At 40.3% G+C, this 16,864-nt stretch overlaps 3 protein-coding genes across 4 annotated transcripts; 2 read left to right on the top strand and 1 right to left on the bottom strand.

Moving 5' to 3' along the window:
* Positions 1–240: 240 nt before the first annotated feature.
* desi1b (desumoylating isopeptidase 1b) lies at positions 241–3,686 on the bottom strand. Its single transcript, XM_053413474.1, has 6 exons — positions 3,295–3,686; positions 3,038–3,059; positions 2,515–2,584; positions 2,248–2,357; positions 1,584–1,706; positions 241–1,246 (listed from the first exon to the last, which is right to left on the bottom strand). Exons 1-6 carry the CDS (start codon positions 3,380–3,382, stop codon positions 1,165–1,167), a joined length of 495 nt encoding a protein of 164 aa, XP_053269449.1. The 5' UTR covers positions 3,383–3,686; the 3' UTR covers positions 241–1,164.
* A 109-nt stretch (positions 3,687–3,795) lies between these two features.
* xrcc6 (X-ray repair complementing defective repair in Chinese hamster cells 6) lies at positions 3,796–9,334 on the top strand. Of its 2 annotated transcripts, none has more exons than XM_053413723.1 (13): positions 3,796–3,876; positions 4,617–4,700; positions 4,882–4,994; positions 5,282–5,423; positions 5,833–6,084; positions 6,509–6,695; positions 6,820–7,006; positions 7,115–7,283; positions 7,583–7,744; positions 7,900–8,029; positions 8,164–8,264; positions 8,360–8,476; positions 8,964–9,334. In XM_053413723.1, exons 2-13 carry the CDS (start codon positions 4,628–4,630, stop codon positions 9,158–9,160), a joined length of 1,830 nt encoding a protein of 609 aa, XP_053269698.1. In that variant the 5' UTR covers positions 3,796–3,876; positions 4,617–4,627; the 3' UTR covers positions 9,161–9,334. The 2 variants fall into 2 exon arrangements, with proteins under 2 accessions (XP_053269698.1, XP_053269699.1); XM_053413724.1 differs by having other exon boundaries at positions 3,799–3,876; positions 4,620–4,700.
* A 108-nt stretch (positions 9,335–9,442) lies between these two features.
* Positions 9,443–16,185, top strand: LOC128426697 (GTPase IMAP family member 7). The gene is made up of 7 exons (XM_053413725.1): positions 9,443–9,881; positions 10,132–10,261; positions 10,959–11,036; positions 11,937–11,987; positions 12,110–12,160; positions 12,259–12,309; positions 13,476–16,185. Exons 2-7 carry the CDS (start codon positions 10,222–10,224, stop codon positions 14,192–14,194), a joined length of 990 nt encoding a protein of 329 aa, XP_053269700.1. The 5' UTR covers positions 9,443–9,881; positions 10,132–10,221; the 3' UTR covers positions 14,195–16,185.
* The last annotated feature ends 679 nt before the right edge of the window (positions 16,186–16,864 follow it).

The raw sequence follows: 16,864 nt of genomic DNA, 5'->3' as shown, positions 1-16,864 counted from the left end.
TTAAAAATGTAATATATTGAACAGTTTCAAAACTAAAATCTCAAATGTCACTCACAGTAAATATTGTCAGTTAAGAGCTTTTATTTTTTTATAACCACAGACGTTTGTGTCAATATGTTAAAGTTTGAATATGAAAGTGTATACTGATTCCTCTTTGCATGTCAATATGCGAGATTTAAAAACATGTATTTGTTTACCCAAACTGCTTCATGCAAGGGCACATATTAAAATCAAATTAAATCATATTAAACATTTTATTTTCAAAATTCAGACCTTGTACAATGGAATTGAAGACAATTAAAATTTTTAGGGAGAATTTCATTACAAATCATTCTTCTAACGTATACAGACAAACTTTAAGCGTTGTTAATGAGTGTGTGCAATAGCTACAAGGAATTTCAAGAAAAGAATAAATAGTTCAAAGGAAGATTATCGAGGAATGAACAGAAAAAGGGTTTTTATGTGTTTCCATAAGGAGGGAATAATGGTCACACAATAGTGATACCATGGTGGAGTGAAGTGGTTATCGTTGTAATACCTACAGTGTGTATTATTTACTGCTTTATATTATTTACAGTGTCTAACTACACAAATCATCCAATAGTCAATATCATTTAACATAACATAAACTGAACTAAAGTCAAAAATAAAGCGTCTGAAAGACGTAAAGATGAAGAGATGATTGGTCCCGTATCTAAAGGAGCACTTACATGCTCTGTGGTCATTAGATTGTTTTTGAATGAAACGTTTCACAGGTAACAAACTTTAACATCTTACAGATAACACAGGACCTCATTGGGTCAAATACAAAGACCTGACAGCGGCAGAGATACCGATTACTTAATTTTTTACTTTAACGTACTGTTACCCTGCCCTATGAGTACAGTCCTGTCAAAATAAAGTCTACTGGGAAGGAAAAAAGAAAGAATGAAAACAGGAAATGACCGCATTAACAATCCCATTGCCTGCACAGCAGTGAGCTGAAAAGCACTGAATCTACTCTCAGATGTCCCCCAGCTGATTGTGGAAGAAACCTGTCCCTGTGGTTTCAGAATAAAAACTTGTGATAAACTGCAATTAACAGCATCCCCACTGATGAAGAGAGGCTGGGAACAGCATTCCAAAAATGAATGGATATATCTTCATTGATATACATGGCCCTGTCTATCGCCGTCCGGTTATGTTGCTGCCTCCAGGATTAATGTTGATGGAATCCAGTAAAGGACGGAGAGCCTGGCCAAATGGGCTAAAGAGGAAATACAGCAGAAAGAACAGTTACACTGAAATAAAGAGGCCTAGAAAAAGTCTAAATGTATTAAAGTTTGTGAGCTGGGGAAGGGGAACTGAGTGACAGTGGCCAAAGGTAAAACTACTGCAGAGAATACAAAGATGAACACATACATTTCTAAAACTTTTCACACAAATTGCCAACTGCTTGGCCATACAATAATGAACTGAAGATTTCTAGATTTGTGGCAAGGATCAGTATATACACAGAGAATTTAGCAATGAAAACAGGAAGTAAGGGAGAGAGGAAAATAAGAGCTTTGGTGTTTTATGGTGCTTATAATATGTCAACTCACGTGGACAGTACTTCAGATGGAAGGTCTGTAATGTATGATGGGATCTTTTTGCCTGTTAGGAATTGAGCCACCTCGTTGCTGAAAGTGTTGCAGTTGTGCTCCAATAAGTTGTACTTGTCACTGCTGCGAACCCAGAGAAAGAAGATGAGAGGAACAAAGCAGACAGGGACATCAATTTAGAGAAAAGAGGCCAGACAGGGTGGAGAAGGGTGAGTGGGTGGCAAGACAAAAACAAAAAATAGAGACACTTTGTCAGAGAGATCAGTGTGTGAGATTTATGCACTTTCGAGATTTGTTTGGGGGGGGTTTTCATTGGGTGGACTAATAATCAAATTCAGAGAAGAATATGTGAACAATAGGCTGTATAACTAGTATATTTAAAAAGTAGGTGGAGCAGTAAAGCATCTGTCCTGCAATTCTTACTTTTATTATATTTTTCTTATTGAGTCATGATTTAATGTTCCAAGTTATGTTGACATATATTCATTCAAATGTTTACAAAAAGACACACAAATATTTAACTACGCCTTTAACTACAACAAGGTTTGATATAATACACATATAAACAATGTTAACATTTTAAAGACTCACTCCACCACCTGACATCTGGTATGGCAGCACCTGGATTTCAATTTGAGTTTAAAGTGCGAGCGGGAGCTTTTACCTGTATGTGGACTCTGCAAGTGAAGTCAGATACTCCATGAAGATCTCTAGAGGAACCTCGGTGAGGCCCAGGTCCACAACGCAGTCAGGCCCACCCAAAGGGGTGTCCCCCTAAGACACAACACACACCTCAGTGTACACCTTGTTTCCAACACTTTGAAAAAAGATTCTTGATCCATTACATTATTCATGTACAGCGTTAAAAGTCATAAAGACTACTGCTTGATGTATTTTATAGTTGGGTAAAAAGGAGGAAGCCGATTCTTACAGGTGAACAACTATTGATGCCTTCTCCAACAAAGAAGAACTCCTTTCCATGGACCACAACCGCTGTGTGCCTGTAACACACAAGTTCACATTTTTTCTATAAAACCAAACCTATGAATGTAGTGAACCACAGTAAACAGGGCCATTATTGAGAAGACTTGTGAGAAGACTCTGTTAAACAATTTGTAAAGTAGAGCCCGGCAAGTGGATTGATTAGCGGATAATATCTAACAATATGGTTATTTGACACATTGATAAAAGAGTAAAAGATATGTCAATTCAATTTTACAGAAGGAGCAATGCAGATCATATGCAGATTTGTATTTATTCAAAACAATTTGGGGTCTAAATATTTGGTTTAATTTGTAAGCATTTGTAATAAAGTGTTAAATAAATAAAGATTATTATTATTATCATTTCATTATTATTAGTAGGAGTAGTAGTAGTAGTTTGTAGTAGTATAAGTAGGAATAGTATAAGCAATATTATATTAAGGATTGTTAAAAAAAAAAAGCTGCTCTCACCATATCCCATCAAGGTGTTTCCCTGAGAAAAAAAACATATTGAATTATTTGTGAATACGTGTTTTGTCGTAAATAAACATGTTTAATTTAGAAGCCTTCAATGTATCCAAGTAATTATCGAGACAGCAGAAAAGAAAGCCGTAGTTCCATAGGCCTGAGCCACATCCCCGCTCTTTCCTTCTTTCTCTCGCGGGCTCGGGTGCACTCACGGCGGCGTTCACGAAGGCAAACCAGCGGTGCGCCTGTCAGAAACTCACCCAGCATGGCAGCGCTCAGCTGTCGGGCCATTCCTCTGGACAGGTCGTAGACGTACAGCTTCACTGGGAAGGAGTCAGTTTGGTCCATGGCAACACAAATGACAACTGTAGTTAACTTGTTCTTAACTTTAGCTGACTCACTTCCACCGAGAACGCGCCGGTTAGCAAGCTTACCGGTGAATAGCACACAAAACTTTAATTAAAAAAACGTATGGCTGTAGCTGCTACGAATATAAAACGATAAGATGGAGGATTTGAAGTGAAAAGTGTCATTAAAAATATAGTCAATCCGGCGTTGATACCCTTGTGACGCTGTGTCACTGTGGGGTTGTAAACAATAACATATCCGTCAATGCAGCGTGGAGTCACTCTGTTTACTTCCGGGGACAAGCCTCTCCGCAAACGTATGTCCCGCCCACCTCACCACAATTGGCCAGTATCTTTGCTCAGCAGTCAAGTGTCCAATAGACGACGAAACGTCCCGTTCGACGTGTGTGCGTGCGCGCTCCCCCTGTCTGACAGCGCCAGCCATTGAAACTAAACTAGTCCGGACTTGTGAAGCGGCAACAGAGAAGCGCAGCAGTAAGTTTCTGTGCAGTTCACTAAATGCTTGTGTTCTAAATCTGTTCAGGCCGTATATATATATATAGTTAGTGTGCTCAGTTAGAATCATACAGATACTAAGGAAGCGAAGTCAAAACCTAAAGAGATGAACAGTGGCTAACTAGAAGCTAAGCTAGCTAGCGTCACAGTGCATGGCTGAAGCTGAACACGAATCAGGTACTGATTAAACATAACAGCGTTTACAGAGTTGTCGTTCTCTTATTAAAATAGCGCTTCACTAAGTCGGTTTAAGTATTAATGCATAAGTTGAAAGTTCAGAAAGAGCGAAGCAAAGTAGTGTTATTGTCTGATCAATACCGACAATCATGTTGCAGCTTAATAATAAAAATGTAGCTGCGATCAAAACTTAGAGGCTGATTCTGACCCTGCACACTCACTAGGCTAACTCATGATGTGCGTCATTACAAAGTAGGATAGTTCATTTGAAGTAGGTAATGAAAATTGTGCCTCAGGGTTTATTCAGCGCTGGTTTAATTCCCCCATTACCCTCCCCTTATTTATCGTTTATGCTTAGCCTTGTTTGTGTATGTAGCTAGGCTGCCTTTGCAACGGGAAGTAGATTTCCTGTCAAAATAAAAGCTGGATTTTAAGCCTTCAGTCAGAACTGACATTGTCTAAATGCTGTGATACCCCACAGTTTAAGTATCAAATCACTGAACAGTATTCAAGCACTTTCCTGCTCTTGCATCCTGTAACAGCAGCAGCCCTAATGGCCGAGTGGAACACTTACTACCACAATGAGGATGAGGAGGAAGAACAGGAGGAAGGAGAGCAATCTACAGGTGAGATGACAGCAGCCTCGTTGTTTCATCCAAGCTGTATATAATACAGGATCGGCATTTCACCATGTTATTTAACATTTTAGTGTTAAGTGTTAAACAAATGGCGTCTGATATCAACAGTTATCAATATCTGAGCCCTTAAAACTAAACCAAAACGAACTGGGCTCTCTGTCTTTGTTAGGAGATTACAAACTCACAGGAAGAGACAGTTTGGTGTTCTTGATCGATGCCTCCAAGGAAATGTTCATCAAAGGAGAAGATGGTGAGCCCTCCAACTTTGACATGACCATGCAGGTAAGGGGACCCCTTATCTCAGTCACTTGTGGTATAACAGGTATCCTGTACTATAACTGGTGAAACTATTTATAATTTATTAACATTATTATCCGGATTTTAACATGCATAGAAATGACAATAAATATGATGAAATAATTTCAGATATTATGTATGCATAATATTCATAATGAGCTTCTGCTGCATATCTTATTATCTAATTACATTATTGGTTATTTTTGTCCATAATATGTCCCACTCGCTTCATTAGTCTCATGATAATAAGTGTCTGTCTTCTCTTCATGTAGGTTGTGCGCAGTGTGTACACCAGTAAGATCATTAGTAGTCACAGGGACCTGGTGGCTCTAGTTTTCTACGGCACAGAACAAAGCAAAAACCCCAGAAACTCATTCAAGCATGTGTATGTTTACCACGACCTCGATGAACCTGGTGAGACTCTGAATTTTTTAACTAACACATGGTCAGGTTTTAGAGTGTAGGTGCTTCTCTGCAATCGCAAATATAAGTCAAATGTGCAGCGATAGAAAATGTAACTTGTAACCTTTAAACTGTCATTACAAGTTAATTTACATAAAATAAGAGAGCTCAAAATTAACATTAAATTGCAGTTCAATTTTGTAAATACATTTATCTGCATGTGTAGCAAATCCAAGTACTGTAAGAAATCAACAATTTTTACTGAACTACAAAGCAGATCTTTAGCCTTCCTTCACTAATATGTGATAAGCTAATTCTTTCCATCAATACAATGTTTAACTTTTCGACAAAATATCTTTCCTACACACCCAGTCTTTATCTTTTTCCTCACATGTTTCCTTTCCATTTCCCTTTTCCGTAGGTGCAAAGCGAGTGCAGGACGTGGACGCTCTGCGGGAGGAAAAAGGTGCAAAGCTCGCAGCAGAGACCATGGGCAGCGGAGAGACATCTTTAGGTGACGCGCTGTGGTGCTGCAGCAACCTCTACAGTGACATCAAGCTTCGCCTCTCTCACAAGAGGCTCATGATCTTCACTTGCAGGGATGAACCTCATGGAGGCGACAGTACGAAGGATCGACAGGCTCGCACCAAAGCCAGTGACCTCAAAGAGACAGGTGGGTCTGAAGTGAAGGTTGCCTTTTATGTACTGTATACGTAGATGTTTGTCCAACCATATGACAGGACCTGAAGTGATTGAATTGATTTTACATTAAAGGCCACATCCATACAACGATCAGCCCTGCTACGCCTGGCGTCCACACTACTCTGTAGTTTTAGAGCCGCTAAAATGGAGAAGTTTGGAAACGCTGCTGACTCCGGGCCTGCGTTTCAGTCTGGACGGGCAGAAACTGAGACAACAATGGGGTGTATTCGGTCCTGACCAAGCCTTCGCTGATTTGTCATGCTTTTATCACATGACCCCCTTCTAGAAGAGAACAACCAGCATTAGCCTCCAGTCTAGAATGTAATATTTGAAACTTGAGCTTTAGGCATCTTCAGCCTGTGCAATCTTACCTGACTCATCCCTTTTTTCCTTAGGTGTTGTCATTGATTTAATGCACCTGATGAAACCTGGCGGCTTCGACGTCTCGATCTTCTTTCGTGACATTGTAAGTCCACCAGACGATGAGAGCGAGTTGGCGTTGCAGCTGGAGCCGTGTCAAAAAATGGAGGACCTCAAGAAGAGGGTGCGCGCCAAGGAGCAGAAGAAGAGAGCGATTGCAAGGTAGAGATAAGTGACAAACTTATATTTTAATCGTAACCTGCATCCTGTTGTTTTATCTAGTCCTTTTTCCTTTTTGTAAAACGCACTGATCTGTCTTTTCTTTCCTCCTTTCTTCCATCCTTAGGTTAAAACTGTGTCTGGGTGAGGACATAAAAGTAGCCGTGGGGATTTATGCAAATGCTGTGACGGCCCGAAAACCTGGAGCCATCAAACTTTACAGGGAAACCAACGAGCCAGTCCGCAGCAAAACCCGCACCTTCCACACCCAGACCGGCAGCCTGCTGCTGCCCAGTGACATCAAGAAAGCCCAGGTCAGACCAGACTAAATGTAATGCTATTCTAGTGGATGCTTGCATTACACAACAGAGGATTTATTCAGTGATTTCTCTCATTGCTCTGTTTGTGTGTGTCTGCTGCAGATATATGGTAAAAAGAAGATAGTGATGGAGAGGGATGAGGTGGATGCCATCAAGAAGTTTGATGACCCTGGACTGATTCTAATCGGATTCAAACCCATGGAGAGTCTGAAACTGCATCACTATGTCCGGCCTTCTCTCTTCCTCTATCCCGAGGAGGATCAGGTTAAAGGTACTGTGTAGTTTTGCCATCTTTTGACTGAATGTTCCACAAATGTCCCTGTTGTTGTGATCTGACGATCTCCCGCAGTCTTCTTAATATGTGAAAGGCAAACTCCAGAAAATGTCGAGACCTAAATTTCCAAACATTTTCCCAGAGTTCATGAAAAAAAACTCTACATTTCTGTAGATAAATAGATATAGATGTTTTTTTCTCAATATACTGTATGTTGTTATCAACTGTCTTATAGAGCTGGCCCACTAACGTGTTTGTTCACTGAGCTCTTATACATTTTGTTTTCTCCTCCTCAGGAAGTGCATGTCTGTTCTCCGCCTTGCTGACTAAGTGTAGCGAGAGGAACGTGTTCGCTCTGTGCCGTTGCATTTCCCGCCGAAACGTCCCACCGCGATTTGTTGCCCTGGTGCCTCAGGAAGAAGTGGTCGACGAGGGGAAAGTACAGAATATACCACCAGGTGATAAACTGATGAACTCTGTGGGGGTTTTACTGTTTGATTAAATCCCACCACTGTGGGGCCTATCTATCTTTTGAGTACTCTATAGGTAATAAATAGGTCATTGTTGTGTACTGATGACTTCACTACAACTTATCATCTCCTGACTGTATCAGGTTTCAACGTCATCTTCCTGCCGTATGCTGATGATATACGGACGTTGGATACTCCTCAGTTCCCGTCAGCCTCACAAACACAGGTGGATAAGATGAAGGAGATCGTCTCCAAACTCCGCTTCAAATACAGGTGGCTGCACGTATTCCATTCACACAGATTTTAGATAAAACTTGTTGCTAATTTTTAACATTAAATCTTCCATACCAAGTTCATTTATCAATTTCTTCCTGTTAAATGTTTTGGTTCTTTGTGATCTGACACAGGAGTGATGCATTTGAGAACCCAGTCATCCAGCAACATTACAGGAACCTGGAGGCCTTGGCTCTGGACATGATGGCTCCAGAAGATACAGATGACCTCATCAGTAAGATGCAGACAAAAGCAGGAATGCTGGTATAAACATTGCTTGTTTCTTCATCTCACACTTTCTCCACCTGTCTCTCTCCATCTCTGTCTCAGTGCCAAAGGTGGATCAGATTGACGATCGTCTGGGTCCTTTGGTGCAGGACTTTAAAGACCTGGTCTACCCTTCCTACTACAACCCAGACAGCAAACCAGCTGCCAAACGCAAACCAGGTCAGAACTCAAGTCATCACTGAGCCAATGCTGGCCTCACACTTGAGTATCATCAGACCGCTTAGCCCTCCTAGCAATTGCAGGGACATTGCCGTCCGGATCTGAGGCTGATCTGAACAGATCATCTGGCCAAATGATCCTGTAGTGTGAGGGGTTTACAGAGGTTATCTTGATGTCACAGACTGAATCTGAGTTGGGGAGAATCTAATCGAGATTGAGACTCGGACTCCACCAGTCAGAGCAAACAGACTGGGAAGCATCACCAACACTTGTTTCACACAAGTTTCTGTGAGTTCCCAAGTCTCTAGAATCCCCACTTAGAAACCGTTTGTTTGATTCATTATGACCTGGTGCAACGCCTGCAGGGGAAATGTAGTTTGTTTGTCAGTGCTCTTAGCCTTTGAAAATCCTCTAGTGTGCAACAAGTGAAATGTCTGTTTGTTTTCCAACATAATTTTGAATGTTCTTTCCATTAATTTACTAAAAGCAAACACCGGAGGTGCAGCTGAGAAGAAGCCAAAGCTTGAAGTGTCAGAAGACGAGCTGAAGGCCCACGTGCAGAACGGCACCTTGGGAAAGCTGACCGTGCCGGCGCTGAAGGAGGCCTGTAAGCTGTTTGGAGTTCGGACCACTGGTACCAAGAAGCAGGAACTGATAGATGCTCTGGTGGCCCGCCTGGGTTAATGAACACTCCCTCAGATCTGTGTCTACTGTAAAACTTGAATTATGTGTAGTAAAGCTTTCAGCCGCTTTGTAATAACCATGCATGTCCTGGTAAAGTTAGTTTCATCGGCTGCTCACGACTTTACTTCCTGTTTTGCTTCATAAGATTAAACTTGTTGCTTTACCTTTTCTAAAGTCGGCGTTTTTCTGTGCCTCTCTTTGACTATTCCTACACTTCATGTTTCAGTCCCTTAGTTCATTACACATTTTTTGATCCTCAAGAACCTTCGTATCGACTGATGCTCTTACATTCAACATTATTAAAAAAAAAAGTATATGTGCTGGAATACACTTTTATATGAACATGTTCATAAAAATATAATGACTAGTTAAGTCGCTTGTAAATAATCTTCCATTTGTATGAATAGAACAGAACCTTAATAAATCCCTGCATCATTGGTTAAAGGCACATCGTATGCTGCATTTCCAGTTCTTCTTGAAGCAAGGAGAGAGGTGTGTCCTTTCAAAGTCAGAGCGCAGCTTTATCAGCATACCTGGCTCCTCAGTTGTATTGCTACACAGCACACTGACACAGAGCCAGTGTTCCTGGTGAGGGCAGGCTAATGCTACCACGGCAGAAAGAAGGAACCACATACAACTTGGAGCTTGTGATTGTGAGTCATTTCAGGTTTGGACAAAGTACACGGCATTCCTGGAGGAGGTTTGTCAGACAACACACCAGGTAATGGAACTTTAACAAAAGTTAAAATAGGACTTTGGATCACTTTGTACTGTTTGTATAGAGCTATCTATGTTTTATTTTTGTTTCCTGTCATGAAAGTTTGCCCTGAATCAATGTACAACTGGCTGAGTCTTGATGTTTTTGTTAGTCTGAATTGTGGCGCAAAAAAAGCTACTTGATGTTTGCTCTAACCAGAGATTAGATCCGCAATGAAAAACACGTCAACCCTGGTGTTACTTTGAACTTTCAGGGCTTTTATTTTGACGGTTGGAAGCTGAAGTGCTGTCGCCTGCTCCTCGCTGCCTTGACTCTGACTGAGAGTCTGGTAACTGCATAGAAAATGGAGTGTCAGTGTGACAAGGATGGGGATGTTGTGCCAGGTAAGGTTGGAATTTTAGAAAGTCACAAAAACCTACCCAGATACAAGTAAAGATGTTAAAGTTGTCGGCAGTTTTCCATAGAGAATATGCAGATGGTTATTAGTGTTTTTACTTCTATTCAGTTACAGTGCATTCTAAATGAGAACTTAATGAGAAGTTTAAAAGTCTATATTTAATTCATTGTATTACTGTGTCTATAAGTTTGCAGGCTGTGCAGTCAAATAGTGGTTAGTTTTTCAAAAATATCAGAAAAGTGTGGTTTGTACTCTACACTGGTCTCAGAAACACACTCTGAGTGAAGGTTTTTTAGAGCAAACACATATACAAACATATATAGTGTTACATTTCACACACTGTCGATTTTGCCTTTTGATACTATAGCACAAGTGTGGTTGTGGCTCTGGAGGTTGTCCCCCGTCCACTCATCCACTAACCAGGGGTCAGCGGTTCAATCCTAATCTCCTCTGTTCCACATGACGAAGTTTTCTTTGGCAAGATACTGAGCCCAACGCTGCCCCTGATGGGAGTGTGTGAGTGGGTGATAGAGGAAGTGCTGAACACTGCACACTTGTATTAGGGGTTTTCCTGGATTTAGAGCATTTCATTCTTCGGGGTCAAAGGTAAATGACTTGATAAGTTTTGAACAGCATTGCATTACTAATGTCACGCCCCCCTCCCTCTCTCTCTCTCTGTTCAGGCTGGTGGCTGGGCGGCAACAGCTTCCAGATGGGAGGTTTTGCTGTGGTCGGATATCTTCTCTACCGATTCTCCCAGAGTCAGTCACTCATTGCAACAGAAACGTTCACACACATTCATAAACACAGAGAGTTCTTCTGACATATCAGACATATTGTTACTGAGTCTTGGTCAGGAACATAGACTGTGAATAAAGATGGACGACACGTCTCCACTTCCTCACTTTGCACAAAAATGAAATAAAAGTTGCCATTATTGCCCTTTTGACATCATTTGGAGCCAGATTAGATATAAGATAAAACTTTATTGATCCCACGCTGGGGAAATCCACTTCTTACAGCTGCAAAACAAAAATAAAATAAACCAAGGACAGAAAATATTAGTAGAAATGCTCGCTTGTGATAATGAAAACTAGTGGTCACATGACAGGGTTCAGCCTCTACACTGGATTAGTTAAAAATTACATAATAACATCATCAGCCTGATCTTTAAATTAACAAGAGTCCTCCATAGAAAATCTGTTTTTGTTTTACTCCTGCGAAACTCCAGCAGTGCAAAATTGACATATATGAATTATATATAGAAACACGGTGAGAACCACAAGGTATTTAAATCAGGAGTCGGCATCCCGTTGTCCCAGATGCAGCCTTCCACATTTCTAAAGAAGAGAAGTTCCCATGTAATAATATTTCAAATATTCCCTTATTATTTAGATTTTTATAAATTTACTTCAGGGCAGTTTACAGGATCTGAATTTGAATGACTCATGAGTACCTATGATTAGTTAGAAGAGCTGCTTCCATCGGCTTCTTCATGTTTATTGCTTGAAGGCCTGAGGCAAATTATACGTTTTTTTTAATAATTATTACTCTATTATCATCCCCTAATAAGAAACAGTAGTATTCCACCACCACATTCTTATAATCAGTTATGTATCTTGACTCCTGCTGTGACACTGATGGTCCTGTTCTCTCTGCAGCGCTCCCAGCTCTGATCCGATGGCCCATTCGTCTCTTCTGCTCTTTAACTGGTGAGTTTACTTAAGATCATGTGGGATCAAATAAGAACAATATTCCAATAGGATTTCTGTGTGTGTTTCTATGATATGAAGTGATAAAACAAGATAAACATGTGCCATGGTTCTCGCCTCAGGTCTGTCAGCTCTGTGGGGCTGGGTGAGCCACCTCGTGCGAACACTGCGCGGTAAGACACTACGCCTCTCTTATCTGACCGGGGGGAATAAAGAGGAAAAAACACATATCAGCTGAAAAGGCAAACTGACTTTTCTGTTTGTGTCTCAGGTATCAAGAGGTTTATCAAATTCATGTCCTGGATGTGGCGGTGTATCGTAGGTGAGCTGCATGTTATTTACTCTTCACTGTGGACTGCATATTGACTTTTTAGAGGAAGGTAAGCAAGCAACGAGATGTTTACAGTCTTAGTTGGGTAAGTTTGGATATTTTCAGAGGAAGTGACTCAATAATTCTAGCAACCACATGACACCAGTGTATTATCCATATATAGGGGACTTTGGCTCATTTAGGCAAGGCCCAGTAGTGGATGTAACAAAGTGCATGCACTTAAGTACATTTTCCATGTATCAGTTATTTACTTAGGTAGATTTATTTTTTGATAGTCTTACTTTTACTCCACCACATATATCAACAGTTATCCGTACTCTCTACCCCATTACATTTTGACAATATGTGTCACCTTGTTTTTTAGATTTTTTAAAGTAATCAATAACGAGAGGTAATCTGTCCATTGATCCAATCAGAGGGGGAAGGTAACATGAGACCCCGACCCCTGGTGAAGAGTCACATGATATGGACTCTAAAGAAGCTGGGACTCAGCCGTAATGATGTATTAGTCTGTTTAATCAGGGAAAAGGCTGCACTCAGCAAGTATCCTTAATACTTGAAGTACATTTAAAAGTACTTCCTTACTTTAACTCCAGTAAAAAGGTTGATGTGTTACTTTTCCCTTTACTCGAGTAACTTTTTGTCCTTGTATTTGTATATTTACTTGAGTAAAATGTCTCCAACACTGGGCAATAAATGAAGATACATTAGCATAAACAAAATCATTCAATGTGCTTTACAGAAATAAAAGTAATATTAAAATACAGATCAGAAGCATAAAAAATGGTAAAACATTTAAAAACAAATATAGAAACAGTATTAAAGTACAAATTATAAAACAGGTGTTACGGACTAAATTAAGACAAATAAATATAACTGTTTTTAATTTATTTTTAAAGAAGGTTATGGATGCGGCAGATTTGATTTAGGGACAGATCTACATAATAATCATAGGCCTTTAAATTAGAGATTAAAGTGGCTTCTGTTTCAGCGGCAACATTTTTCGTTCAATATACATTTTAGAATCTAAGAACAGCAACACTTCTGACCTTCTTTTGTGAAACTATTTCTAACACTTGTTGATTCACAATGCAATATCAGATTCTCCCTGCAAAGTGCTTGATTATTTATCTTAAAAAAACATATCCCCTCTATAGGATCATCCACAGACGGAGACATGAGCAATCCTAGCAGTAAACCAGGCTTAAGGCTGATCCTCATTGGGCCCACTGGTGGAGGACGGACCACCTTGCTTAATACTTTGCTGGGCAACAGTGACAAAAATGCACCAAAGGGTCTCCTTTTAAATTGCACCAAGCAAATGACAGTATTGGACGGTAGAGAGGTTACACTGATCGACACCCCGGATATTCTTGGGTCATCACTTGGGATCAACAGAAGAGCCAGGGAGGCTTTAAGGAGCCTTCAGCTTGTGAGTCCTGGACCACACGCCTTCCTGCTGGTGCTCCAGGCTCCAGGCTCCAGCATGGGGATCGGCCACGACGCTAACCAGGCGATGCAAGCCATGCTAGAGCTGTTTGGGGAGGGGGTCGTTGGTCACATCATCCCGGTGCTCACCCACGCAGACAGGCTGGATGGGAGGCTCACTGTGGATCAGCTGCTGAAGGTGGACACCGGGGGTCTGAGAAGGGCTGTGTCTCTGTGCGGCCAGAAGCCTGAGCTGGTGAACAACAGGCCAGACTGCCCCCCCGAGGAACAGAGTGCGACGCGCAGGCAGCTGGTGGAGCGGGTGATGGAGCTGAAGGATGTGAAGGGGTATTTCGTCCACGAGCTGCAGAGGAGGGAGGACCGGATCAAGGAGGAGCTGCTGAATGACATGGCCTCTGCACTGGCAGGAAAACTAGGACACATGTGAATGGAGGAGAAGGAGCCTCGGTGTAGTTGGTGTGTGAAACAGTTACTAGGGCAGTGGGTAAAATAAGGACAAGAGATTAATTTGTGTGTTAAACATTCTATTTTGACTTCAAGTGTAAGGTTGATTCCCTATTTGAGGTATTTCCCCCCCCCCCCCCTGCTGGTTTACCCTTGTCCAAATGAATTTACTACTCATGGTGGACGGTTGGTTTTCAACATGACACAGATGCTTGTGGTTGAAACTCATGGTCACACAAACTTAATTTTCCTATTCTGATGTGTTGAAATTCTTGAATGTCTGCATATTGTTCAGTGTGAGCCTGTGCCTCATGTTTTCATACTCTGCTCCAGCCCTCCTCTATCTTCTATAATGTATGAAAGATATGAAACTTTAAAGACGATTGGGGGAAATAAACTGAAGTCACATTGGGACTAGAGTTCAGCAGCAGTTCTGAGTGCACTCTGGGCTTTGTCCAGAAGCCTCTGAAATGACATTTAGTCCAAAAATATAACATTACTCAATTGAATTACTGGTGATACAGACTATATTCATGTAGCTGAGTTCAGAGGAGATTTTTAACATATTAGCAACAGATTCATGTTTCATTTACCCCTTCATTGTTACTTGTCATTTGCAGAATTGTCAGATCTTAAACCACAAATTAGAACAGGAAAGTGGTTCTGACCGTGATGAGAAACAGGACTTTACAAACAGACCCCTTAGCTTCCTCATGACCCTAATAATATTAATAATAATGATAATGATGAGTATTATACTTTTTATTTAAATTGATATTTTTTAGACCCTTTACATAGGTTTAAAATGTAGAATGCAAATAAAAGCAAATTACTAAAACTATCATATAAATGTCTTAATTGTACAGAATTAGAGATCTCACCATCTTAAGTCTATTAATGCTTTACATTAGGGAACCCACCAAAACCTTGGTCAGAAGCAATTATCTCTGTCATACATAAGCAAAGCAAAGACCCAGCTTCATGTGGGGGTTTAGACCTGTTAGCTTGCTCTGCCTAAAAATATTTTCTAGCATATTGGCACACACAGTTCATAAATATATAACTAAATGAATCAAACTGGGTCAAACAGGTTTTATGCCTGGCAGACAGGGTGCTAACAATATTAGGAGAACATTTAATATTATATAATGTACCAAAAACACCTCCCAGCCCCCTATGATGCTCAGTTTAGATGCACAGTAGGTATTGGCTGAATCTGATTTAGGTTTCATTAAACCTTCATAGAGTGGCTGAAAATAGGATATATCAACATTTGATTTGATTGGAAGGTGAAAATTAGATTTTTCTATCACCTCAAAGTAGAGTCATAGCTCAGATCTATGTTGGAGGGGCTGTGGGTTGGTTGGGGAGATTTACACACTTATTCTGGGAGTGCCTAAAGCTCCTGGATTTCTGGAAGAACGTTCAAAAAGAGATTAAACTGATTTTGGGTATTAACTTAACTCTAGATCCTGGACTTTATATATTAGGCACTAATATCCCTGATTATGTGACAGACAGGGACTTGATTTCTTTAATGAGAACTCCGCTCTTAATAGCAAAGAAAATTATAACATGGAGGAAATCACAGCAAGATTACAGCTGAAAACTGACAGGTTTATTGAAAGATGGTCATCTGTAATGCATCTAATGCCAGAGCTCTAGTCCCCTCTTTTCTTTTCTTTTCTTTTATGTGCTTATCTCCTTGTTACTATCTTTACTTGTATTTCTCATTACGGATACATCTCTCATTTAAGTTTTGTCTCAGGGTTAAACCATAAAATATGTTTATTGAATACTGTAATTATTATATCTGTTTGTCAAGGATGTGTAAGTATGGCCTTAAGAACCAAAGAAGTGATTGCTGCCAACATGTAGAAGAGTATGGTTATAAGCATCTCCATGTTGTTTGTTGGTTATGTTATATGTGTTGAATAGCAAATATGCTCCAAAAATAAAAAATGCAGTTCTGAAGAGCTGGTTTTTAATGTGTTTATGCAAACACCTCAGTAAAGAAAAGAAAAATAACACCCGCTGGGCACAGTTTCTGCCAAAGCAAGCTGGGGCAAGTGGGTAAACTTCTTCTGAGGAGGTGAGAGAAAAAAAGGTTTAAAATACTGGGATATTTAAAATACAGAGCTTGATCTTCTCCATCTGCACTGGAACACAACACCAGCTTTGCTCTTTCAAACTTTATTCGATTTAAAAACCACTTTGATAAACTATCAGTCCCTTGTGGCATTACTAGTGGAAGATGCTCAAAACAAAGAAAAAGAGGATTGAGGATTATCAAATGTATCGGCATCATGGAACAAATGAAACAGCAGCAAATGAATGGTGGCAATGACGTTTCACCTGACCCGATATGAACGCCACATCTTAAGGGAATCCTTTCACATTTGGCACAAACATTCACTTGGAGGATTAACTGATTTGATTTCAAAAGGTCATAAGTCAAGGTCACATGGCCTCACAAATGATCTTTGTTTCTCTTGAACATGATTTCTTAATATCAGCTTCAGGGAATGTCTTTGAATTTAGTACAAACTTTCACTTGGACTCAAAGATTAGGTGAATAGACTTTTATGTCTGGAGGTCAAAGGTCAAGGTGATCAGGACAGCCTGTAAGGGAATTTCATTACATCTGGAACAA

Source organism: Pleuronectes platessa, chromosome 21 (assembly GCF_947347685.1).
Source record: "Pleuronectes platessa chromosome 21, fPlePla1.1, whole genome shotgun sequence".
Classification (NCBI taxonomy): Eukaryota; Metazoa; Chordata; class Actinopteri; order Pleuronectiformes; family Pleuronectidae; genus Pleuronectes; species Pleuronectes platessa.
The sequence above is the reverse complement of the archived record's forward strand: the minus strand, read 5'-3'. Positions and strand labels throughout refer to the sequence as shown.

What these genes read in the sequence shown, in the direction of transcription:
- desi1b (XM_053413474.1), bottom strand. Translation starts at nt 3,382, where the DNA reads ATGGACCAAACTGACTCCTTCCCAGTGAAGCTGTACGTCTACGACCTG. An exon ending in GCTGAGCGCTGCCATGCTGG is followed by an intron (nt 3,060 to 3,294) that starts GTGAGTTTCTGA and finishes TTTTTTTCTCAG; the next exon opens with GGAAACACCTTGATGGGATA. An exon ending in AAACACCTTGATGGGATATG is followed by an intron (nt 2,585 to 3,037) that starts GTGAGAGCAGCT and finishes TGTGTGTTACAG; the next exon opens with GCACACAGCGGTTGTGGTCC.
- xrcc6 (XM_053413723.1), top strand. Translation starts at nt 4,628, where the DNA reads ATGGCCGAGTGGAACACTTACTACCACAATGAGGATGAGGAGGAAGAA. An exon ending in CCACGACCTCGATGAACCTG is followed by an intron (nt 5,424 to 5,832) that starts GTGAGACTCTGA and finishes CCTTTTCCGTAG; the next exon opens with GTGCAAAGCGAGTGCAGGAC. An exon ending in AAACTCCGCTTCAAATACAG is followed by an intron (nt 8,030 to 8,163) that starts GTGGCTGCACGT and finishes GATCTGACACAG; the next exon opens with GAGTGATGCATTTGAGAACC.
- LOC128426697 (XM_053413725.1), top strand. Translation starts at nt 10,222, where the DNA reads ATGGAGTGTCAGTGTGACAAGGATGGGGATGTTGTGCCAG. An exon ending in TCTCTTCTGCTCTTTAACTG is followed by an intron (nt 11,988 to 12,109) that starts GTGAGTTTACTT and finishes TTCTCGCCTCAG; the next exon opens with GTCTGTCAGCTCTGTGGGGC. An exon ending in CCTCGTGCGAACACTGCGCG is followed by an intron (nt 12,161 to 12,258) that starts GTAAGACACTAC and finishes TTTGTGTCTCAG; the next exon opens with GTATCAAGAGGTTTATCAAA.